General features: G+C 58.4%; 1 protein-coding gene across 4 annotated transcripts; it reads right to left on the reverse strand.

The window, feature by feature from the left end:
- Positions 1-63: 63 nt before the first annotated feature.
- SUPT5H (SPT5 homolog, DSIF elongation factor subunit) lies at positions 64-24995 on the reverse strand. 4 transcript variants are annotated; one of them, XM_062177982.1, is made up of 30 exons: positions 24906-24995; positions 24574-24657; positions 19476-19638; positions 16831-16896; positions 16283-16294; positions 15798-15867; positions 15618-15686; positions 15467-15532; positions 15168-15198; positions 14841-14909; positions 11323-11574; positions 10340-10429; positions 10175-10245; positions 8043-8148; positions 7729-7822; positions 7501-7637; positions 6277-6432; positions 6031-6177; positions 5545-5691; positions 5334-5459; positions 4403-4487; positions 3972-4082; positions 3786-3888; positions 3575-3702; positions 3383-3488; positions 2939-3097; positions 2672-2840; positions 2355-2558; positions 491-586; positions 64-408 (listed from the first exon to the last, which is right to left on the reverse strand). In XM_062177982.1, exons 2-30 carry the CDS (start codon positions 24646-24648, stop codon positions 265-267), a joined length of 3252 nt encoding a protein of 1083 aa, XP_062033966.1. In that variant the 5' UTR covers positions 24649-24657; positions 24906-24995; the 3' UTR covers positions 64-264. The 4 variants fall into 4 exon arrangements, with proteins under 4 accessions (XP_062033966.1, XP_062033967.1, XP_062033968.1 ...); XM_062177983.1 differs by having other exon boundaries at positions 24912-24991; XM_062177984.1 differs by having other exon boundaries at positions 24821-24910.
- Positions 24996-25390: the final 395 nt, after the last annotated feature.

Consider the following 25390-nt stretch of genomic DNA (forward strand, 5'->3'; position numbering starts at 1 on the left):
TCTGTGTATCTACCCCTCAAATAAATAAATCTTAAAAAAAAAAAAAAAGACCAGGCTCAGCACTTTTGACCAAACAGCTTTTTATTGAAAGATCGTAACTCAAAAGCAAGCCGGGGGCTGGGGTACAAGAAAGTGGGGACCCTCCTCCGGACTCTGCTCTGATTCCTAGGAGCATGGTGGGGAGGTGAACCCACAGAGGACACCAAGGCAGTCCAGGACGGCCGGCCCGGCCACTCTGCCTGCGCCTCGGTCCCCGGCACCGCCTCAGGCCTCCAGCAGCTTCCCTAGGAAGCGGAGGTTGAGGATCTTGAGCTGCTCGTCCAGGTCCATGCGGACGATGCCGTCCTCACCGTCGATGCTCAGCAGCACTCCTGTGGCTTCCCGGTCCTCTCCCAGGATCACCTTCACCTGCGGGAGGCAGTCAGTGGCAGGGTCCTGCAGCAGTGGCCCCGCACCCTCCACCCCCCAACCCCTCGGCCCTCGGCCTCACCTTGTTGTTCTTGGTGGGGGTGATGGGCTCCAGGTGCTCGCTGGAGATGCTGACCACCTTCTCACTGTCCTTCAGGTACACGGAGCACATGCCTCCCTGCAGGGCACAGCCTGGTCAGCTGCCCTGTCCAGCACAGGACTGAGCCCGCATTCAGGCTCGCTCAGAACACGCAAGTCACTTTCCCAAGATGACTCGCGGCAGCAAAGGCCAGGCTGGGCCAGGTTCCGGGGCCTGGGTCTATGCGGCGGTAGGGGGTGCCCAGATCAGCGGGGAAGCACCAGATGTAGCCGTTTCAGGCCAGATGGGGGCAGCTTCTCGGACATGTGGCCCACGGCCCCAGCTCTGGCGGGTTTCTTCCCCCACGTGCTCCTTTTCCTAGGCCCTGGTTTCAGGGACAGCCCCGCAGTCCCCAGTCCTTAACCTGACCTCTGGACATCATTGTGGTCACTTCCCTGACAACCCTGAGCTTTGGGGCCTGCCCACTCAGCCTCCTGGGGGTCTCTTCCACCTGTCTCCCTCCTCTTCATGGCTCTCCTGAGAACAGCGGGGCCTCCTGGACTCCCAGCCCCTAATTCCACCATGCCCACCCACTACACTCCTGATACAGCAACACGTAAAGGACTCCAGACCACAGATCTCATCCCATCTCCCTACTTAGTCTTCCATGGCTCCCCAGGGTCCTCTGCACAGTCCAAGATCCTGGAGCCAGAGGTGGCTCAACCACTTCTCAGCCTTATCACTCACCCTCCTATTGACTGATATGGTCCAGCTACAAGATACACACTTCACCCCGACACACAGAGGCCCGGCCTCAGCTCCCAGCCTTCACACACGTGACTCCCTCCATCTTCACCCTGACACATGGAGGCCTGGCCTCGGCTCCCAGCCCTCGCACGTGCAACTCCCACTATCTGGCGCACCATGAGCCCCTCCCTGGCCATTCTTCCTGCCTTACTCCTGTTCACTCTCCCAGTCCTGCCTCAGAGGCCATCTTCTCCAGGAAACCTTCCCTGGGCTGCCTCACCCCAGTTCTGCCCACTCTGGGCCGTCTTCCCCAGGGGACAGCGAGGGCTGTAGGGGAGGCCTACAGCTGCTGTCATCTCTGGTACTGGTTTAATTAATACTGACTAGAGGCCAACAAGGTGTTGGTCCTTCATCTAGGCAGGAAGTGGGTGCCTGAGGAGTAAGACACAGGCTCTGTAACCCAAGAACCACAGCAGAGAAAGCTGTGCATCTTAGGCAGCAGGTGCACAACATGAATTACACGAGCTAATAAAAGACAGGACCACCAGAGCGTCAGCACGCGCCTGCAGGGTAAGTGAAAGGCAGACAGAGTAAAGTTTCTGTGCAAAGGCCCTGAGACGGGCGGGAACTCTGAGCTTGTGGGAGAAGCCCTTGAGCAGGAGCCCAGGGCGGGTGCTATGCCGAGCACAAGCCTGACACTCGGTACATTTTACTGGACTGATTTCTCAAAACAGTAGCCACACTGTGAACCAGGCTTTGTTCCAGGCTATGGGGCTTCAGCCATGAGCACAACAGGCAGAAATCCACACGTGAGTGCCAGGGTCCGACTCCCAATTCAAGCTCCTGACTCCAGCTTCCTGCCAATGGGCACCCCGGGAGACAGGGGTGATGGCCAAGTCCTGGCCACCCATATGGGAGACCTGGATTGAGCTCCCAGCTCCTGGCTCCAACCCCACAGTGAGCCCACAGTGAGTGCATATGGGGAATAAACTAGTGCATAGGAGTTCTCTCTCTCTCTCTCTCTCAAATCAATAAAAAAAAAAAGCACCACAGATTTCAGGGGCAAGATCAGCAAGGGAGAGGGGCCTCCTGCCTGCCCACCGCCCTGGGCCCCACGTACCGTGACGCTGCGGATGACACCTGTCTGCCCCACCACCTGTGTGTCCAGGTAGGTGTCGCGTACTTTCACCTGGATGTCAGTCGTTACCCAGTCACTGGAATTCTGCTCAATGCCTGAGCCTGGTGTGTGGGGGTTGTAGCCACCAGGGGAGGGGGCTCCAGGTGTCATTGGACTGTAACCAACAGGGCTTGGGCTGGGACTAGCCTGCAGCAGAAAGGGAGACGGTGTCACGGCAACAGTCATCTGGCTGGGCCATCCTCATAGGCCCGAGCCCACCTGGGCCCACCACCCCCAAGGGCATGCCGAGGCCCCAGTACCTGATAGGCCATAGGTGAGGGAGTCGGGTGGTAGCTGGCTGGAGAATGGGTGTTCTGGTAGCCAGCTGGACTTGGCGCCACCTGGTGGTAGCTCTGGGGGCTGGGACTGGGCTGGTAGGAGCCTTGTGGGGAGGGGGCAGCGTAGGGGGAGAACTGGTCTGTGTTGTACCTACAGAGACAAGGGAGCATTGGTTGAAGCAGGGAGGGCAAAGGAGGTGATGGCAGTGGGGAGCGATCTGGGCTAGGGGCGCGCCTAGGCGGACTCACATGGCCGGGGTCCCTGGTGTCTGTGGGTTGTACTGCGGGTTGACCTGCGGCGATGAGGGGTCTGGGTAGCCAGGTGTTTGGGGATTAGGCGTTCCCCCGTAGGCCTGCGGGGACGGGGTGGGCTCATCGTCGAAGGCGTACTCATACTCTTCCTCAGCCCTGTTGGACCAGACGTGTTGAGAATGAGGTGACAGATGCGTGTGGCCCCAGGGACTCCTGCAGGAGCCCCATCCAGAGGTGTCCCGGCCACAGCCGCGACTGCTGCAGGGGGAGAGCTGCGCGCCGAGGTCATGCCCAGCACTAACCCACGCCATGGAGCAGCTTGTTTTGCCCAACTCCAGCCATGCCTGCTCTTCCACATGGACCAGCCTGGGCTTGGGAGCAGAGAATTCCCCCAAAAATACTCCAGCACACACCCCCAGTGTCTGGAACCCTAGGGCTTACCGTGATGGCGTGTTGGGGTTATTGGGGTCCCAGGCCCCACTCTGGGCAGGAGTGCGGCTGCCATCATGCAGGGGTGTCTGTGAGCCATAATGCGGGGTACGGCTGCCTGGAATTGGGGAGACAACGGCCATCAGTTCCGCCCGGCCTCCAGTCCCCCCAGCCACCCCTCCCCCATCCCCTGGGAGGGCTCACCATCCTGCAGTGGCGTCTGAGAGCCATACATGGGTGTGCGGGAGCCAGAGCCATACATAGGCGTCTGGGAGCCGTACATGGGTGTCCGCCCATAGGTTGAGGTCATGCCACCAGGGCGCTGTGAGCCACTGTGAACAAAGAACAAGGGGGTGAGCAGAACCTTCTTAGTTCCCACCACCCCACCAGGGCCCTCCCTCAGCCGGGCCCATACACTGTGGTAAGCCGCTGACGGTCCACAGAGATGGTCTGGCAGGTGGAATGCAGCTCCACGCGGGCTGTGGATTCCGTGGCATCCTTCACCACGCCGATGTAGCCTGGTGGGAGGTGGGGGGTCAGGCCAGGTGGGGCGCTCGTGCACAGCGCCCTCCCCGGGCCTCCGCATGGCCTCGAAGGTCACCTTTGTAGGGCCCCTGGGAGATGCGCACAGTCTGGCCGATGAGCTCATTGTCTCTCCTGCCCCGGCCTCTGCTCATGCCGCCACCTGGGCTACCAAAGTCACCACGCTGACCTGCGGAGGGAGGAGAACATCACCAGTCCCCCAGGGCTGAACCCCCTTCACATGCTGGGCCCACAGCCAGGGCACCCGCAAACCCTCTTCCCCTGCTTGTCTCCCCCCTAGTTGGGTTGGGAGCCTCCTCTGCCCCAACCCCTGGGCCTTCCCATCACAGCCCTGACCACTCTGCTGTCACTGTGGGGTTGGGCTCGTCTTCCCCCGAGCTATGAGCCCTACGGGCAGGGCCTGGCCCAGAGCAGGTGCTCAGGGAGAATGGGCTCTCCTCCAGCCCCTCCCCACCACCCGACACATCCCTGGCCTCTGACCCCTCTCACCTCCAGCGCTGGGATGCATGGGGCTGCTGATCCGGGGGCTCATAGGGGCAAAGCCACCCACGGTGAAGTTGGTCATATCTCGGGGCTAGGGGAGGGGCAAGGAGTGAACCTGACAGGCAGGGGATGGGGGTGGCAGGGCCTGGGCAACAGGCCGCAGCCCCTACACCGCATCGACTGCCTCCACGTGGAGACAGTCCCTGCGTCTCCTGCCCAGCAGCCATCCCTCCCTCCTTCAGGGGAACGGCTGGCCCGCGCCACCCTGGGCCTGTCAATCAACAGCCCCCGGCCTCCCAGGCCAAGAAGCAGGACTGAAACGTGACAAGTCAGGAATTAAGTCCCTAGCAACACAAAAGCTACAAGCCGTGAACGTTCACCATCCCATCTGCGGGCCCCCGGAGTCCACCTTCTGGGCCCAGCTTCCGAGACCCCGGGCCTGACTTCCCTGCCGACGCCTGACCTGTACACTTTTCTGCAAGTGCCATCCGGGAACCTTGGCACATGCTGTTCCCCAAGCTGTTCACTGCCCTCCACACCTTCCTTCAGTCTCTGCGCAAAGGCCGCACCTGCGGGGAGGCCTTCCTTCCCCTCCTCTCGGAGCAGCCCCTCCTTTCTCCATCTCTCCCCGTTTGAAATCCCCTCGCGGCCTTGCCAGCACCCCACGGGACACGTACGCCCTCCTTCTGCTCAGCTCCAGGAAGGCCAGGTTGGGTCTTGCTCTATCTCATGTCTGGCACCCAACAGGGGCTCAAAAAATAAAACTGAACGAAGGAGTGAGCGGGGGGGCTGCTCAGAATCCCACACTCGCCAAAGACCTGCCATTGCCACCTGCTCCCCTAATCCCCCACAATCCTATCTCCTCCTGCCTGGAGCCAGAGAAGGCTGGAGAGCTGAGCCAGGCCGCCAACAGACGGGGTCACCACACCAGCCTCACCTTCGAGCCGCCGGCCAGCACCAGGTGCCGGGTCTTGCAGACAAACATGCCTCCATTCTCCACCAACTTCTTGCAATGCAGGAAGGCGAAGATGTGGAAGATATAGCGAATCTCGCCCTCGCGGCCCTAGGAGGCAGAAGGGTCACTCTCTTGCCTGCCCCGCCTTGCCCCCGACTTTCCAGTGTGGCTCAAGGGCAGGGTCTGCACTCACTGAGTGGGGGCCATCGATGACCTTGACGATGTCTTTCACGTGGATGTTGTTCTGCTCTGAGTCCAGGGACTCAGCAAAGCGGTTGTCCTTCTTCCGGGTGACAGCCTGATGCCTGACGGTCACCACCTTCCCGTACATGTTCAGCACCTACGGAGGGACACGGAGGGTGGCATGGAGCGAGGGAGGGACGGGACACGCAGGGAATATAACAATCTCAGACCTTCTCATGGAATGAACACAGATGCTGCTATTATCCCCATCGTCCAAGAGTGAAACTGACGCAAAGAAATACCTGCCACCTGCTCACTGTCACAAAGTCACAAGTGACAGGGCCAGGCCTGCCACCGCCACAAGTGACAGGGGCAGGCCTGCAACTCAGAGGGCGCTGGGTTCGTAGCCACTGTGCTCAGCCACCACCCGCCCCTACCCCCAGGACAAGGGGCTCAAGGGAAAGGAAGCTCCCACCGCAGAGCACTGGGCACACACCTGGAAGGTCTCCCGCTCCAGCCGCACGATGACGCCCACAGTCTGGGGGTCCAGCTGCACCATCTCACCCCATTCGTGCTGGCCCCCAACATCCACCCCTGACGCCGTCTCTGAGCAGAGCTGCAGATCCCGGGGCAACACCTTCAGCTGTGGGGGAGAGGGTGAAGGCGTGAGCAGGGTCTGGGTTTCTGGTCTACCCGGGTCTCCTCTAGGCACGCGCCCTGCCCAGGCCTCCCGTGCACCCACCTCGTGCATGGTGAGGTCGGAGAAGAGGATGACGAAGTTCTCCTCCACCCGCACAATGAGGCCTGTGTCGCCCTCAAAGCGGCCGGCGATCACCTTCACGTGGTCCCCCATCTTGAAGTATTTCCGGAGTTCCTGGGCCGGGAACTCCAGCATGTCCTGGGGAAATGGGTGCAGGGACACTCAGGTGAGGGAGGGGCCACCACACCCACCCGCCCCTTCCATCCTCAGAAGCCACTCATGTACTCGGGAGACTCTGGCTCAAACTCGCTCCCTGAGGCCACCTGGAGAGCTCTCAGACCAACACAGTGGCACACACACACACCTTTACCCACAAAGAAGACGAGACACACGATGCCTGCCTGGACCCCCAGAGATGCTTGACCCTCAAACACATGACACACCAGACAGCCCACCCAACAGCCGACACAACCCACATCACCCCAACACGTATGTACCCGCTCGGAGCAATCTGATTTGTCACATACTCAACCTGATACACTCCCAGATACCCTACTTTTTATACTTCTTTTTAAAAATATTGACTTTAAAATAATGTTTATTTCTTTTTGTTCGCACAGCAACAGAGAGAGAACTTCCACCCACTGGCTCACTCCCTAATGCCCCAACAGTTGGGGCTGGGCCAGACTAAAGCCAGGAGCCCGGGAACTCCGTCCAGGTCTCCCATGTGGGTGGCAGGGGCCAAGCATCTGAGCCATCAAATGCTGCCTCCCAGATGCATCAGCAGGAAGCCGGGTCAGAAGCAGACGAGCCACTCTGATACACAGTGTGGCCAATGTGGCCATCCCGAGTGGCGGCTTAACTAGCTGAGCCATTAACACCTGCTGACCCACCCCTTAAACCACACATCCTCCTTCAAATGGCCACATGCAGGCAGGACACACACAGTCCTTCCCTTGCGCCCCAGGAGAGAAACACTGAACACACACCCCAACAGGCCTCCACATACAAACAGTCCAGCAGTTCCCCGGAGACCAGAAGCCACAGGCCAGGAGCACAGAAACTAATCATTCTTTCATCCCAGTCTCAAAAGCAGGCCTGCACTGACCCCCACCCAAGATGCACATGTTATGACCTCAGCAAACACTTGAAGGCACTGGAAAGTGCTAGAAAGGCCTAGATGTACCCTACAACACTGACAGACGTCCCGGCCCCAGGACTCCAGTCCCTGCCTCTCGGCTGAGCGAGCAGGAGACCGGAACCCACCTTGAGGTCCTCGTGCTTGGGCATGATGGTGACCTTGTTGCCGTCCACGCTGAGGATCTTGCCCTGCAGGTTGATGAGCTCCCCCTCACACACCTCCACGTTGTCCCCAGGCTGTAAGTTGTGCTCTCGCTCCTTCCCTGCGGGGGCAGCCAGGAGGCTGAGGTGGGGGCTGCCCCCGCTGGGCTGCCCACTCCTTCTTGGCCTGAGCCACAGACGGGGACCAGATACCTGTGCTCTCAGTCACCACCTCCAGGTCGATGCCCTCCGGCTGGTCCTCAAACTTCTCCAGCTCAGAGAGTGTGGGCTTCACACCCTCTGTGATCTGCGTGCCCAGGAGCAAGCAAGGGCGTGGAGAGGAAGGGACCAAGGTCAGTGCCAGCACCCAGCTGCTGGACATCACCCCTAGATCACTCCTGACCCAAGCAACATCAAGCACAGACCTGGACAGCACACTGCCCGGGACATGGTCTGCGAGAGGAGAGCGAGCTGGACCTTCCCGGCCCCCGCCCTGCCCTGAGCTCTGCCCCTCCTGGAGCCCTTACCACAGCGGACATGGCAAAGCTCTTGAACAGGAAGCCCTTCCGGCTGTAGCGGTTCCCCTCGAAGATGAGGAAGTCACCATCAGAGGCAACATCGCCCCCCAGGGACCTGGAATTTTGTGGGCATGAGAAGATTAGACAGGAAGAGGGGTCAGGGAGAGAACCTTGCTGTACCTTGGTCCCCTCAGAAGACAAAGAGGGGAGGGGACCCCAGGAGCCCCATGCCCCTCATCCCTGCACACTCCCTTAGCAGAGAGACTTCCCACAAACCCTAGGCTCAGCTCCAGAGGGGTACACAGCTCCACCCCCACACTCCACTGTGCCCTTCCTTGTTTTCTATGTTTTATGTATTTATTTTCGTTTACTTGAAAGGCAGTGACAGAACGAAAAAGAGGTATCTTCAATCCACTGGTTCACTCCCCAATGCCGCAAAACAGAGCTAGGCCAGGTCAAAGCCAGGAGCCTGGAGCTCCATCTGTGTCTCTCACGTGGGAGGCAGGGACTCAAGCACTACAGCCATCACCTGCTGCCTCCCAGGGTGTACAGGGCAGGAAGCTGGATGAAGAGCAGGGACTCCAGCTTAAGGGTCTGGCATGGAACGCAGGCATCCCAAGCATCGCCGTCACTGCTGAGCCAAATGCCCGCCCCTCCTTCCCTGCTTCCTTTCACACCACAGCACTTATTGCTGTGATGAACTACTGTCTAATCGGTCTCTCTGATCAGCATGCCGGCTCCAGGAGGGTAAGCTGTGACAGGAGAGATCTATTTCACCAAGAACAGTGCACACAGCAGGCGCTCAGCAAGCACCAGTGAACAGCGGAGTGGCATCAGACCATGACAGTTAATAAGCACGTTCATGACCTCAGTGACTCCACCCCAAACCCTGTGACCCGTTTCTCACTTCCCTGGAGAGGAACAGGCACATGGCCAAGGTCGCCAACCAGTGCGCCTGAGGACTGAGAGCCCATTGCAGGTCTGTCTCTGCCCTGGTCCATCTGTGCCCCGGTCTGTGCCCCTGGTCCATCTATGCCCTGGGCCCTCCTGGCAGGTGCAGAACACTCAACAGTCCCTGTTCCCTGCTGTGAGTGGGGAATCCCTTGATCCCATGGAAGGTACAGTCACCTTCCCACAGGGGCAGTCTGGGTGAAGAGCATATGGGGGCACTGCCAGTCAGGCTCCTGGGGGCGAGGAGGGCCACGAAGGCTTGCAGGTGCCCACCCAGGAAGGGCGGTACAGCCAAGAGAAGACTGATGGTGTGGCGATCCAGCACCAGCACACTGCAGGGTGCATTCCACAGCTAGCCTTTGTCAAGTCAAAAGGGAGACGTGGGGTCCGGCGCCGTGGCTCACTTGGTTAATCCTCCACCTGCAGTGCCGGCATCCCATATGGGCGCCAGCTCTAGTCCTGGCTGCTCCTCTTCCAGTCCAGCTCTCTGCTGTGGCCCAGGAAGGCAGTGGAGGATGGCCCAGGTACTTGGGCCCCTGCACCCGCATGGGAGACCAGGAGGAAGCACCTGGCTCCTGGCTTCAGATCAGTGCAACGCCGGCCATGGCGGCCATTTGGGGAGTGAACCAATGGAAGGAAGACCTTTCTCTCTGTCTCTCTCTTACTGTCTATAACTCTACCTGTCAAATAAATTCTTTTTTAAACAAAGGGAGACCTGTCCGGCTGACACAGGCACAGCTGCTTCCAGACAGGGCCAGAGGGAGTGGGTCCTGGTACCCCATCACTTCTCCTCCTCTCTGGCCCTGCTGCCAGAGCCCACGGCTGGCCGTACACGCTGAAATCCTGCTCTGCTCCAACTTCCACCCAGCCAGGGAGTGTGGGCAAGAAGAGCCCAAGGCTAAGGGGCGTGAGGGGGCCTGGGGGAGAGACCACCGAGCCAGAGAGCCAAGTCGCATTTCACACCGGAGCCCACGGACCATCCTGCCTACAAGCGCCAGGTGCTGCCCTGGCACACACACCTAGGGCTCCGAGGAGGCAGGGGCGTCACTGTCCACCCTGACGACAGCGGAGATGGAGGCACAGCAACGCACAGCTGGCCACGCGTCCACTGAACCTGCAGCGGTGCCCCCCCCCCCCCCCCCCGGCGACACAGGCCCTGTGACCCCAGCCCAGAGCCCCAGGACCCTCACCTGATCTTCTCCGCATCAAACAGCCTCTGCGGAGGCCGCTTGAACTTCTTCCTTTTGGCAAACCAGTCTTTCTGTGGAGAAAACGGGGCAGGGCCTTGAGAGGTGAGAAGGGCGGCCCCAGTGGCGGTCGCCAGGACCCACCCCCAGGCGGCGCAGCGCCAGTACCAGGCTCATGCGGGCCTTGATGCGGTCGTAGTCGATGCGGGGGATCATCTTCAGGGAGATGGTGTTTTGGCTGGGCTCCACGTAATCCACCTGCGGAGGACAGAGCGCACTCAGCAGGAGCCAGACCCTCGGCCCAGGAAGGGCAAGAAGATGCCGAAGGAGAGGGACAAGGCACGACGGGGAGGAAATCATCCCTCTCTGGCCCGTCTCCCTCCAGCTCTGGAACTCAGTGCACACCGTCTGCGTGACGTCTCACGTGGACGTCTGAAAGGTGCCTCGGGCCCAGGACCAGCACAGCTGCCGCCTCCCACTCCATCCTCTGCTCAGACACGCAGCCCCGAGTCACTCTTGACTTTCTCCGACACCCGTACCCAATCTGCCGTCAAACCCCTCAGCTCCTCCCCTCTCCTTCACCACCAGGACGTGGTGCCACCCGGCCAAGGTGGCAGCCATCTCTCTGGTCTCCCTGCTCCTGCCCGTGGCCCCCTCCAGTCTACTCCAGGGTTTCCAAGCCTCAGCACTGTTGACCTCTTGGGCCAGGTCGTTCTTTGTCCTGTGCACTGTGGGCTGTTACAGACACTGCCACATCACCCCCTGCCCCGTATGGAACAGAGGTGCGGTCTCCACACAGCCGTCAGAGTGACCCCATGAAAATGAAGTCACTGGTTTCACTTTCCAGTCCTACCGCAGTCGAAGCAGAGCCGCCACGGCTGCACGGCCTGGTCGTTCCCGCCCTCCCTCACCCTCAGTCAAGGAGGGCCCCGTCTCATGTGCTGTGCCCTCCCCAGGAACTCCCCGCGCTCAGCGCCTTGCTCCGTGTGCCTCTGAACCCACGCAGCAGGCCGCCTTGCATCTCCTGTGTGCTCCCCACTAAACCCACCTAATCCAAGTGGGGTTTGCTCTGCCCGGGGGAGGGAAGAGGATGGGACAAGAGGAAAGGTGGGGCGGGCAGGACGGGGGAGGGGCCAAGCCCGCGCCCGCACCTGAGCGATGTCATCCTTGTAGATTCCCCGCTTGAGGCGGACCCAGGACTTGGGCTTCAGATTGGCCACCTCCTTCACCACTTTGAGCACGTCCGTCATCTCCTTGATGGGCACCATCTGCTGGTTCCAGTAGCCCAGCCGCAGGTTGCCCACCCCCTCGATGGCCTGCTTCACGTGGGTCTGCTTGTAGGCCTCCACGTAGATGTAGCCCTTCACGTGCTCTGGAGCCACCACCGACTTAATCTGCAGGGGCTGCAGGGGCCGGCGGGGAAGAAGCAGAGACACAGCTGCTGACTACACCAGTGCCTGCCACGCACATCCCTTCCAGGGCGCACGCGGGGCCCACCGTGACACAAACACAAGGACGTTCACCGCAGGTCAGTTCAGCAGCAATAAACATGATGGGGAATTTGTAAAATGGCCCAAAAGAAGTACTGGTTAAATTATGACTGAACCAACTGTGAAATACAAGCCAGCAGTAAAAAAAAAAAAAAAAAAAAAAACCAAGGAGATAACCTTGCATGTGTTAACACAGGGAGACATCTGACATACACTGCATGTAGAAAACAGACTACCAGACTGGGGCCAGCGCTGTGGTGTTGTGGATAAAGCACTGTCTGCAGTCCTGGCATCCCAGATGGGTGCCGGTTCAAGTACTGGCTGTTCCATTTCCAATCCAGTCCCTGCACCCACATGGGAGACCCAGAAGAAGCTCCAGACTCCTGGCTTCGGATTGGCCCAGCTCTAGCTGTTGCAGCCATTTGAGGAGTGAACCAGTGGATGGAAGACTTCTCTCTTTCTCTGCCTCTCTGTAACTCTTTCAAATAAATAAATAATTCTTTAAAAAAAAAAAAAAGGCAACTAGAACCAAAGGGAGCTGGAGTGATTCTATCAGGCAGACAACATACTTGTAAGGCAAATGTTGGTGTGAGAGGCAAAGGACAAGCCATCAAGACGGTAAACCCTGGGCCTGCGCCACGGCTGGCGGGTTAAGCCGCCTGCGGTGCTGGCATCCCATATGGGTGTGGGTTTGAGCCCCGGCTATCACACTTCCAATCAAGCTCCATGCTAATGGCCTGGGAAAAGCAGAAGATGGCCCAAGTGTTTGCGGCCCCTGCCACCCATGTGGGATACCAGAATGAAGCTTCCGGCTCCTGGCTCCAGCTTGGCCATTGTGGCCATCTGGGGAGTGAACTCGCAAATGGAGAATCTCTTTGTCTCTCCCTTTCTCTCTGTAACTCTTTAAAATAAATAAATAAGTCTTAAAAAGAATAAATTTTTCCTCCGCCTTGCGGTGCCGGCATACCGGGTTCTAGTCCCGGTCGGGGCACCGATCCTGTCCCGGTTGCCCCTCTTCCAGGCCAGCTCTCTGCTGTGGCCAGGGAGTGCCACAGTGGAGGATGGCCCAAGTCCTTGGGCCCTGTACCCCATGGGAGACCAGGAGAAGCACCTGGCTCCTGCCATCGGATCAGCGCGGTGCGCCGGCCGCAGCGCGCCTACCGCGGCGGCCATTGGAGGGTGAACCAATGGCAAAAAGGAAGACCTTTCTCTCTGTCTCCCTCTACTGTCCACTCTGCCTGTCAAAAAAATTTTAAAAATAAATAAATAAATAAATTTTATGTGAATTATTTCTTAATTTTTATTTATTTATTTTTTAAAGATTTATTTTATTTATTTGAAAGAGTTACAGAGAGAGATAGAGACAGAGAGAGAGGTCTTCCATCTGCTGGTTCACTCCCCAAATGGCCACAACGGCCGGAGCTGCGCTGATCGGAAGTCAGGAGCTGGGAACTTCTACTGTGTTTTCCACATGGGTGCAGGGGCCCAAGCACTTGGGCCATCTTCTACTGCTTTCCCAGGCCATAGCAGAGAGCTGGATTGAAGAGGAGCAGCCAGGACTAGAACCGGTGCCCACATGGGACGCCGGTGCTTCAGGCCAGGACTTTAACCCGCTACACCACAGTGCCGACCCCTATTTCTTAATTTTTAAAAAAGCAATTAGTTTTTCAGCATTGATTGTGATGATGAAAAATGGAAATACCCAACAGAGGTGATCTAAAGCAATCACAACCATGATCTAGCCAATTAATTTCCCTAGCCTTGGGGCCGGCACTGCAGCGTAGTGGGTAAAACTGCCACCTACAGTGCCGGCATCCCATATGGGAACTGGTTCGAGTCCCAGCTGCTCCACTTCTGATCCAGCCCCTGCTATGGCCTGGAAAAGCAATAAAGGATGGCCCAAGTCCTTGGGCCCCTGCATCCATGTGTGGGAGACCCGAAAGAAGCTCCTGGCTCCTGGCTTTGGATTGGCACAGCTCCAGCCATTGCGGCCATTTGGGGAGTGAACCAGCTGATGGAAGACCTCTCTCTCTATCTCTGCCTCTGCCAATCTGTAACTCTGCCTTTCAAATAAATAAATCTTTCTAAAAAAAAAAATAATAAAGGGCTGGGGAGAGGGAGGCAGAAAGGAGGACATTTATCTGTCAACACCCATGGAAGATGCTCCAGAAAGATCCAGGAACCAGCAGTTGCTACCTGTGGAAAACCAGGCTCTCCCAGGCACGGAGACCTGGGCTTCGATCACTAACAACAAAAACAATCATCAATACCGAACTCAAAAGGGAACCCAGGACACACGCAGGTGTGTGGACACGGCTGAAATCCCGCAGCAGGCCACCTGCCCCCACCGGCACACACCACCCGCTCGCGGTACTGGCTTCACGAACTCTGAAGTCAGCCTTCCTCAGGTTTGCCCTGGTTCCAAAACTGCCAGTTATGCCTCTAACAACAGTGAGTTCACTGAGGACAAGCTGCGGACAAGATCTGGCTAAGCACTGGACATGTTCAAGGCCACCTGGTCCTGAGCAGCTGAAGGGCAAGCAGCGCCCAAGATGGGACGTGGCCACACCAGGCCACACAGCTAGGAAGGGCAGGGGCAGGACTCTAACTTGGCAGTCTAACAAGAGATCAGGGTCTTTAACACAGCACTTGCTGCCTGGCACACTGTAGTGTTACCTCACACCGTGTGTGCTGTGGTGTGCCCTGAAGACGGAGCAGGGGCCAGCTGTGGCACGGTCACCACGCACCCTGATATCTCCCAGTGCAGGCGCCAGCACCGAAGAGGGCCTGAGGAACGTGAGACGGCTATGGGAGCGAAGGGAGGAGCGCTCCCTGCCACGCTCAGCCACACGGCCACACTACAACTTCCTCCTCAGCGGTCAGAGGTGCCCGCTGCCGACAGTGCTGGGGAACAGGCAGAACTCGCTTCCCCACAGGAAGCCAGCAAAGGGCTGCTGGGGCCGAGAGAGCATGCCGGGAATGCAGGCGACAACCACACCTCCCGCAGGGCACACACGAGCCCTGCAGCCTGGGCAGCGGGCTCGTTCTAGCCGAAGCAGCTCATTTAGCAGGCAACCCGGCTCAGCCCAGGGGTTACCTGCTACCCTGGAAGCCTGTCATTTTCTTCCCTCTGGGTTCCGCCCTGTCTATCACCCCTAAGCTGCCTGTGTCTGACTTACCGTGTCCGTGAACTGGTAGGCAATGAACTTGCGCATCAAGGAAATGGCTGTGGCCCGTTCCTCCCCAATCTGGAAGAGAAGCACATCTGAGAGGGCTGACGAGCTGGACGGCAGGACGCAGGAGGGGGCGGAGACAGGAGGCCAGAAGATACAGCAGGGGGAGATGCACAGAGTAAGGGGCAGACAGCAAGAAGCGCAGGGTGGGCGGCAGTGGGGGCAGCGCACACTGGGAGCCGAGGAGCCCCAGGACAGACACGGACAGTCCTCCCCACAAGCAGCCGCCCTCTTTCTCCCGGCCCCCCGCGAGCCCCAGGTCAGAGCACACACCTTGCATTTGACAGTCCATAGATTGGGATCCCTGGGCACAGAGAAGAAGCAGCCCTTTAGTGAACAAGCTCCCCACCGAGAAACACCCGAATCCCCACGCCCCCCTTCCTCTCTCCACACCCCAGGGCCCCTGGCTCTCCTCTCCCCCACTCTCCCAGCCATAAGCAGGAAAGAAAGAGCCCACCTGCTCCCCTTCCCCGAGTCTGTGTAACTCTGCCTTGACTCACTCCAGAGGGACCCCAGTGGGCACCAGCACCCCACAGAAGGTCCCCGCCTCGGCCCCGCCCCCACCGCCTTACTTGACACCCGGGAGCAGCTGCTGCTGAGTGATGTCATCCGAGAGCTCGTCAGACCCTCCGTAGACTCTGCGGAGCGGGAGTGGAGCTGTCAGACCCTGCCCCTTCCCGCTCAGGGACCGCCTGTCCCCTGCCCTGCCGGCCAGCTCCTTACGTCTCTCCTACAGACGACTTGGCGTATTTCTTCATGTAATACTCGCCCAGCTCTTCCTCTCGCTGGTCCCTAGCGCACAACGGGGAAAGCACACATGAATGGGAGCGTGAGGGATGGGCTGCCCTGCCTCCGAATCGCCCCCTGGAAGCCATTCCGGCCCATCTCCCCCTTCCCTCTCACCTCCAAAGGTTCTGCAGGCGGCGGGCCCCAGAACGGTCTTCATCCAGGACAACGTTATCAATATTGGAGGCTGAAAAAAGACGGGCAGAAGGGGTGAAGTAAGGGCGGGTGGGGAGCAGAGGCCTAGAGAAAGTGGGCGGGGCTGAGGAACCAGAGTCAGGAAGACCCCAACCCCCGCCCCCACACGCTACCCTACTGGGCACCTGCTTCTCATCAGTGAGATGTGGGGACTCGTGGGGCCCAGCAGCTCCCCACTGTCTCAGCAGGCCTGAACTCCATCCCGCCCCCATAAACACCAGGTCACACACACATTCTCCCAGGCCAGCAACTGCTGGAGACCTGGCCCAGAACTCCCTGGCTCTGGACCCTGCGTGAGTCAGAGCCCCCAGGCCCAGACAAGTTGGGGATGAGGGCGGGGTGCAGGAAGGAGGAAATGTCAGGATATGGGAGGAGGGGTCGGGGAGTCACCCTTTTCAGATTCTTACCTTCAATCTCTTCTACTTGGAGGAAGAGGAGGAAGAGGTGGTGGTGGTGGTGGTGGTAGTGGTGGTGGTGGTGGTGGGCGAGGGCAGACAAAGTATGAGCCAAATTATAGCAGCAAAATCAACCAATGTGTTGGGGGGAGGGAAAGGGGGGAACACAGAAGGTTGAAAATCAAAAGTAAAGGCCAGGCACCAGGTGGTTGGGGAGAAGCCGAGATGTATGAGGCGCACAGAACGGAAACTCACAGGGAAGGGGGCGCTGGCCCAGGAAGTGGGGGGTATCTTGGGACAGAACCCACCCACCCTCCAATCTAGCAGAGGGATTTACTGGGGCCCGAGGGTCCCAGAGTCCTCTGCAAGCAACTGCCACCCCCTGAAGCCCCCGCCCCCGCCCCCCACTCATGGGCCTAAAGCAAAAGGGGAGGGAGCTGGTCTCTCTGGCAAGGACAGAAAGAAGCAGGTGAGGAGGGTGGGGCTGGGGTGGGCACGGGCTCAGAAGACCCTGTCGGCCACGCCCTCCCGCGGGGGTCTTGCAGTGGCAGGGCCCACACCTTTCTCAAGGATGTCCTCTGCTCCATCCTCCCACTGGTCCTCATCTTCATATTCATCGTCCACATCTGAAACAGCAAGGCCACGGGGTCAGGGAGGCCGTCAGGGCCAAGACCACCATGACCACGGTTCCCAAGCACCCGTTCCTCCTCAGCACGGCCTCGGGGTTCTCCTTCCACAGCAGCACAGGCCAAACACGACACCCTCCCCCCACCCCACAACACATTTAACCAGGTCCCTGTCATCAAGGGACATTGCAGTCAAACCTTCACAACTGCAACAAGGCTGCATCGAGTACCCCTACGCTCACGCCTCTATGCACCTGTACCGTTCAGGTGTGAGCCGAGACCCTGTGCTCACGTCTGTGCACCTGTACGGTTTAGCTGTGGGCTGAGTGAGTCGCTGTTCTCATGTCTCTGCACCTGTACGGTTTAACTGTGGGCTGAGTGAGTCGCTGTTCTCACGTCTCTGCACCTGTGCAGTTAACTGTGGGCTGAGTGAGTCGCTGTGCTCACGTCTCTGCACCTGTACAGTTAACTGTGGGCTGAGTGAGTCGCTGTGCTCACGTCTGTGCACCTGTGCAGTTAACTGTGGGCTGAGTGAGTCGCTGTGCTCACGTCTGTGCACCTGTGCAGTTAACTGTGGGCTGAGTGAGTCGCTGTGCTCACGTCTGTGCACCTGTACAGTTTAACTGTGGGCTGAGTGAGTCGCTGTTCTCACGTCTCTGCACCTGTGCAGTTAACTGTGGGCTGAGTGAGTCACTGTGCTCACGTCTGTGCACCTGTGCAGTTTAGCTGTGAGATTAGTCCCCGTTTCCACATCTCTATGCACCTGTACATTTTAACTGTGAGGTGAGTTCCCAAAAAGGAGTCGGGCTGGAAGGGCCCCTATGTGTTAAATGCTAATGGACACTGTCATGTAGCACCCACATGGGCAGTACACGCCAACACCACCCTGCCATCAGCACAGGGATGGCCCTCATGCCCACACCTTCGTCACCCGCTTGATCTGGGCACGTTTGCTAAGACCGTGCCTCTAAGCACAACACCCTGGCTCTCAGCTTTTGAGAAAAGGGTTAAAGCTGAGACCCAGCAACTCCCAGTGTCTCCTATCCCTGTGCTCCTTAGGAGAAAAAAATCCATTCTCTTTCAGGTAAAAAGGACCCAAGAAAAAGGACAATGGTGTTCTAAGCACCTCCCTTTCTACAGTCTACGGACGTGGGAAAATAAGCACTCAGGTGTCACTAGCAGGAGCAGAGGCTAACGCAGCCTTTTCAGGGGCCAATACGAGGCCATGGATATCAAAAATATTTTTAAAAACACATTCGATAGCTACAGCACCTTTCTTCTGCCAAGGGCTATCTGGATATTTATGACATTGTTTACAAGCCACACAAAATTATCGACTTAGAAATTCGCTTGCTAGAAATTTATTGTGGCTGCCTTGGCAGAACCAGACCAAATGATTTCACAGATCTTATGTGGCTGCACACTTCCCACTCCTCACTATGTGGTCCCCCAAGTCTTCCAAATGCCCATGGTAAAGTAGGGAGAGCTGTTTGTTCCTCTTGAACAGAGGCGGAAAGAGGCTCAGAGAGACCTCCAGCAACTTGCCCAGGGCCGTGCGAAGAACACAGCAAGAGCCAGGCCAGGGCCGGCGCCGTGGCTCAACAGGCTAATCCTCCGCCTTGCGGCGCCGGCACACCGGGTTCTAGTCCTGGTCGGGGCACCGATCCTGTCCCGGTTGCCCCTCTTCCAGGCCAGCTCTCTGCTGTGGCCAGGGAGTGCAGTGGAGGATGGCCCAAGTGTTTGGGCTCTGCACCCCATGGGAGACCAGGAGAAGCACCTGGCTCCTGCCATCGGAACAGCGTGGTGCGCCGGCCGCAGCGCGCTACCGCGGCGGCCATTAGAGGGTGAACCAACGGCAAAGGAAGACCTTTCTCTCTGTCTCTCTCTCTCACTGTCCACTCAGCCTGTCAAAAAAAAAAAAAAAAAAAAAAAAAAGAGCCAGGCCAGCAGGGGATGGCCTGCGCTTCCTGCTGCCTGCCCCAAGGACCAGAACAAGTCATGGTCAATTCTAAGGGATCATAATGGTACTGTGAGTGTGTGCTTAGAAATTTTTTTTTCACTTATTTGAGAGATAGAGATAGGCACAGAGAACTCCCATCCCTATTTATCCCCCCAAATGCCTGCGATGGCAGGGGCTGGGCCAGGCGGTGCCAGGAGCTGATGCGACCCAGGTCTCCGGCGTACGCAGTGGGAACTCAATTACTGAGCCATTACGACTGCCTTACAGGGTCTGCACAGTTGGGAAACTGGAATCAGGAGCTGGAGCCAAGGACCAAACCCAGGCACTCCACGCACAACACGGGTGTTTTAAGTGTGTATCTTTCAGGAATACATACAACAATATTTTGAGGAAAATTAAGTATTGGGGATTTGCTTCAACATGAGCCAGTGGCGGGCAGGAGTGAGGAGGAAAACAGGCGTGGTGCTCGCTAAGCAGTGACGCTACACTGCACCGCACGGGGGCGGACACGTTCGCCTGCTACCGAAAGGAAACGTTCTTCAAAATAGCACCCTCGAGACACAGAACTGAAAGCCGAAGGCGGCCGTGCTCGGCACCTGCCGGGCCCCATGCTACGCACCAGCCTCGTCCAGGATGAAGCCTCCGTGGCGGGGTTTCTTGGGGGGCCGGTCATCGTCTTCCTCCTCCTCCTCCTCGTCGTACTCCTCCTCCTCCTCCTCCTCCTCTTCCTCAGGCTCCTCTTCCTTCTCACTGCCTGCTGCGCTCCGCCGCTCTTCCTCTACCTGTGGGGTCAGCGAGGTTGGGGCACCTCGGTTCTACCAAGCTCCTAAACCTGACCTCCAGCCTGCCTGGCCAGTCATACCCCTTGGCTCAGTGGCAGCACGGCTGTCCCCCACCCCCGACGCATAGCCAGTCCCCAGGAGCCGCCCCGGGCACTCCTTCACTTCGCCTCCTTCCTCGTCCTCCACCTGGCCTTCAGGTCCTGCAGCTCCGTCAGCTACACCCGTGGCCTGCCTGTCCGCTCTACACCTGCCCTGGGCCATCTCACCACCCCCTCGCCTGAAGGGGCAGACACTGCCACGCAATGACTCCTGTAGCTCTGTGTCCACCCCACACTGCTCACCGAGGTCACTGGCCACCCAGGGCTAATTCCACAGCCGTCCGGAGTCCCTACCCAAAGGAGGCCGGCTCCGGCCCCGCTGACGGCACACTCCCTGTGGTCAGGCCTCTCCTGGCTCCTGCGGCGCCGCGAGCACTCCCCTGGCTTTCCCCATCTCTCTCCCTCTGCCCATCCCTCACAGGCGGACTTGAGTCCCCGTGGCTCTGTCCAGGGCCCACTCTGCCAGGGCCACTTGCCTTCTGTGACCTCAGTCCCTGTCTGCCTCTAGTCCTCCATTTCTCTCCAGGAGCTGAGACCCCCGTGCACCAACAGCCTCCTGTCTGGCTCCCTAGATGCGCCCAGAGCCCTTCACACCCGCTGTGTCCCACACTGGCCTCACTGGCCTCCCACAGACCCATGCTTGGCCACTGCTAGCTCCTGTCAGGCGCCAAACCCTTGTCCTCTGTGCCGTGAGCGTCACCTCTCCAGCCGTCCCTCCTCCTCCACCCCCACACCCCAGGCCTCGGCCAGGACGCTGCCCTGACAGCCGGACCCCTGCCGCAGTCTCTTCCCTGGACCTCTGGCCTCTGCTCTGTGTGTCCACACCAAACAGCGTTTCCTGCACTTTGATCTCTAACTCACCAACTTCACCAGGCCTTCCATGTTCACAGGGACAGCGCCAGCCATTTATCTCGTCACAGACAGTAACCACAACGATAGACACAAAACAATGTTATTAAGTCCCAGCAAGATACTGCTGCCTGCTGCAGGCCCCAAGCCTAAGGCCTGTTCTCCCAGATAAACACCAAGTAGCAACTTTCAGACATTTTCAGACAGGGGTTCAAGACACAACAGCACCACAAGGAAATGTTCCCCTACATCCGAACAACAGACCGGACACAGACCGCAAATGAAATGAACTTTCTCACTAAATAATTCGGTGTCACTCAATGTCTTGTCCTTCTTTTGCCTAAAGGCACCTCTCGCCAGCCCTGACCTGGAGGCATCCTCTGCGCCTGGCAAACTCTGACCACTTGGTCCTCGTCACTGCTTCTCAGCCAGCCTGGGCGGGCAGCCCACTCCACCCACTGCCTCCCCGCCTCTCCCACCCCTCGGTTTCCCAAACATGAAGTCTCAGCTACACTGAACTACTCCATGCTCGCTCAGCCTGCCCATCAACCATGCTGGTCCTCTGTTTAAAAGGCCAGCGCTGTGTTGTGGGGGGTAAAGCTGCTGCCTGCAATGCCTGTATCCCACACGGGCACCAGTTCGAGTCCCGGCTGCTCCACTTCTGATCCAGCTCCCTGCTATGGCCTGAGAAAGCAGTAGAAGATGGGCCAAGTCCTTGGGCCCTTGCACCTGCATTGGGTCCAGAAGATCCAGGCTCCTGGCTTCTGATGAGCCTAGCTCTGGCCACTGCGGTCACTTGGGGAGTGAACCAGTGGATGGAAAATTTCTCTCTCTGCATCTCTACTACATAAATCTTTAAAAAAGAAAAAAAAAAAAAACTCTCCTCCAGGCAGTCCTCCCTGCCACCCTCCCCCGTCAGGTAAATCGTCTGAGCTTGCAACCCTCTGGACTCCCCACAGCACAGCACTGACCACCGTGGGTTCCTGGACAGCAAAGCCCAGGCTATCTCAGGCACCCCCTGGCTCTCTCAGCATCAGCCAGCCTGGGGCTGGGCACCAAAGATTTCAGAAATGTCTAACACATGACGGCAACTAGCCCACTGTGTCCCACATGTTCACAACCCAGACCACAGCAAGACCACAGCCTAACGGAAGAAATCTGCCCCGCCTCCCCGCTGCAGCTCCCAGAAAAGGCTGCCTCCCGACCCTGGCACATCCGTGAGCAGAGCACTCCCACCCCGTCCTGGCATCACCTCAAGACCCCTTACAGCAGCGACTTTCACCAAAGCCATCTCTGCCCCGGCACCGAGAAACCTGTGGGGGAGTCCATGATCCCAACACGACACCAACCCCAACAGCTCATCGCCACTCCCACCCTCAAGGGCCATGCCAACATGTGGTCACCTGAGAAGCCCCTCTGCCCCATCTGGCAGTGGGGTGCGGGGCTCACTCATACTGCTCTCCTGCCTCCCCGGGGGACAGCGGATGAGACAGAAGGTGACTCAAGAGCCTGATGTGGTACTGGGGAAGCGAGACTCGGCATGGTGCAAACCAGATCATCATCCCAGCCGGGAAGAGAACCTGGGGTCATTACTGCCAGGCTTTACCCACCCCGCAAAGTGTCTTGAAGCCATGAGTCAGAGACCAAGAAGCCAGTGCTACGGCTTGGAGCTAAGCCTTTCCTGTCATCCTCCCGTCTGCCCCACTCCCTCCCGTCGTGGCATCCTGATTCCTCCAACGCTCCCCCTGGAAGCCAAGCACCAAGGGGCACAAGCCCTGATGACCAAAGGCCCACAGAGGGCGAGAAGGCAACACCGGCTACCACTGCGGTACGGGGGTAAAGCTGCATCTGCAGGGCCGGCATCCCATGTGGGCGCTGGTTCGTGTCCCAGCTGCTCCACTTCCAATCCAGCTCTCTGCTAATGGCTTGGAAAAAGCAGCAGAAGATGGCCCAAGTGCTTGGGCCCCTGCACCTACATGGCACATCTGGAAGAAGCTCCTGGCTCCTGGCTTCAGCCTAGCCCAACCCTGGCTGTTGCAGCCACCTGGGGCGTGAACCAGCAGACTGAAGATCTGCCCCTCTCTCCCTTCCTCCTTCCCTCTCTATAACTCTGACTTTCAAAAAAAAGGCACCCAAATATGTAGGCCATTCAATGGAAACCACAGCATTCTTGTCAACCTGGTGCTGGCCAGGACACAGGCATGCGACATCATCCCCTTTCTTAACTGACTCCACCCAGGTCTCACACGGGTGCCAGGGGCCCAAGCGGTTGAGCAATCGTGTTGTGCCTCCCAGAACGCGTGAGCAGGAGCTGGAGCGGAAGCAGAGCAGCTGGTGAACTGGCACTCTGATACAGGATGCAGGTGCCCCATGAGGTGGCTTACCCTGCTGCCCCACAATCTTAATTTTTATGTGGAATCCCCCAGGTGAGTCCAGGCAACTAGCTAAGAAAATAAATGTTTTACGTTTCTCTGCATCGAGCAAGACACCTACAATCGCCTTCTATCTCTTGATTGGTTCATAGCCCTTGCCTACTGAACGCAACCTCCACGAAAGCAAGGATTTGCCCCACTTCCCTCTCTTGACACCTGGGAACTGGAACTTGGTAACAGATGCTCAGCTATGTGTCAACAAATGAATCAGACAGAAACCAAACGGAGAATAAAATACTTCAAGGGGGCGGCATTGTGGTTCAGCGGGTTAACCTGCAACCCAGGCAACCCATACGGGCGCCAGTCCTGGCTGCTCTACTTCCATCCTGCTATGTGCCTGGGAAAGCAGCGGAAGACGGCCCAAGTGCTCGGGGCCCTGCCCCCACGTAGGAGACCAGCATGGTGCTGCAGCATCACGGTTTCAGCCAGGCCGAGATCCAGCCACTGCAGCCATCTGGGGAGTGAACCAGTGTCCCAGGAAATGTCTGTTTTTGGTTCCAGAACAGAGGCCTTCAAAAGACCCAAGGCCAGAGTGAGCCTTTCAGAACTCAAGCTCCCATCTCTGCTTTGCCCAGGCTTCGGTCACTCAGCTACGGACCCCTCCTCAGCACGGCCACGAGAAGCTGTGCGACCTGGCTCCTGTTCTCTGTGGCTCTCATCCTGTCCGCCACGCTGGGCTCCTGGCTCCTTACTGCTCCTTGAGCAGGAGTGGTGGGAACGCTCCCAACTTTGCCCTTTCTGGTCTCTCGGAGTGGAACACTCCTCTTCCAAGTACCCACATGACTCACTCCCTCACCTCCAGCCACCCTGTCAGACTCGCCCTGATCATCCCATTCCAAGTCCACCCAGGACTCCCCACTCTCCTTCTCTGGGGACCTTCTAGCTCACTCAGGTTGAGTGTCCCCTATCCAAAATGCTTGGGAGCAGAGGTGTTTGGGATTGGGAAACATTTGCACAGCATGAGATGTCATGGGGATAGGACCCAAGTCTGCACATGAAGCTCACTTGGGTTTAGACACCTATACACTGAGTCTGAAAGTAGTTTTCTACGGGATTCTCAGCCCGCTTACATGTTGACTGCGACCCATTACATGAGGTCAAGTATGGAACTTTCCACTCAAAAAGTGTTGGATTTCGGGGCCTTTTCGAGTTTTCGATTTTCAGATGAGGGATGCTCTATCCCTTACTTTTAACTTAGTGTTCACGTTTATTTACATTCGCAGGGGCAAGAGATCGGTAAAGTCTGTTTTGGTCACTGGTGTAGCCCAAGGGCAAAGAGGTACGCCTGGCACACAGTGGGCACAATTCCTGTGACAGCAGCTTTCTGTAAACTAGAGCGAGTGCTTACTACACACATTCCCCGGGGCCTGTACACACGTCCGCCGTATCTCCCAGTACCTGCCGCAGCCCAGGCCCCCCGGGCGGCCCCCAGAGCCTGTCTGCCTGACTCCCACTTGCTGGCTTCTCTCTCTCTCTCTCCCCACAGGCTGGCGGCTCCCGGGGGCCTCCATAGGGGCCCTCCTGCGGGGCCGGTCCCGGTCCCCAGGCGCACAGACCTCGGCCTCCTCGCCGTCACTGCTGCGCTCGCTGTCCTCCTCCTCGGAGAAGTTGCTGTCCTCGCTGTCCGACATCTTCTGCTACTGCAGGGGAGAGACGGCGGCCTCAGCGCAAGCCACAATCCAGGGCGCCACCCTAAGCCTCAGTCTCCCCGCCGGCTCCCTGGGAGATTCTCCCTGGGCGCACTTCCGGCAGCCTCCATCTGGCAATCGCGGACCCCAATGGGCGAGCCCACCCCTACGCCACCTGCTAACTCCGCCCCGAGTCGCAGAACCCGGTCTCCACACTTCCTGGCCCCAGCAGCCCCCGGGCCTGCCACCTCTGCACAGACCCTCACCGCTCCGGTTCCACCTCCGCCTTCGCTGCCAGCTGCTGTTCGCACGACGCCTGCTGGAGACTGACGAGCCCTCTCGCGAGAATCTACCCGTCGGCCTCGCCTAACGCGAGATTTCCGGGGCTGGCCCCGGACGACGCACTTCCTGGTGGCCATCTTGAGAGTGGCAACGCCGGCTGCTCGCAGAGCCGACATCTTGAGAGGGTCAAAAGGGAGCCAGTTTCTTTTCCCCGGGGGACCGGGACTCTTCCGTCGTGGAATTTGCGCCTGAATTTATTGAGCAGCTTTTCGTCAGTGCAGACCACTTAGTGCCAAGCCAGGGGGAAGCATGGAATTAGAAAATAATGAATTAGCGGAGAAATCAGTTTCATCCCCCAGACCTCCTTTAGGGGAGGGGCACACTCCGCTCAGAAAACTGAACTGAGCGAGAGGCGGCAGAGCCGAGACACCTGCCCGGGCTGAGGGACCCTAGAGCTCCCGTT

Source organism: Lepus europaeus, chromosome 19 (assembly GCF_033115175.1).
Source record: "Lepus europaeus isolate LE1 chromosome 19, mLepTim1.pri, whole genome shotgun sequence".
NCBI lineage: Eukaryota > Metazoa > Chordata > Mammalia > Lagomorpha > Leporidae > Lepus > Lepus europaeus.

Excerpts from the sequence above, each read along its gene's own strand:
- SUPT5H (XM_062177982.1), bottom strand. The coding sequence starts at position 24,648 with ATGTCGGACAGCGAGGACAGCAACTTCTCCGAGGAGGAGGACAGCGAG. Across the intron at positions 16,897-19,475 it reads CTTCATCCTGGACGAGGCTG|ATGTGGACGATGAATATGAA; the intron begins GTGCGTAGCATG and ends TTGCTGTTTCAG. Across the intron at positions 2,559-2,671 it reads CCTCACCTATGGCCTATCAG|GCTAGTCCCAGCCCAAGCCC; the intron begins GTACTGGGGCCT and ends TTTCTGCTGCAG.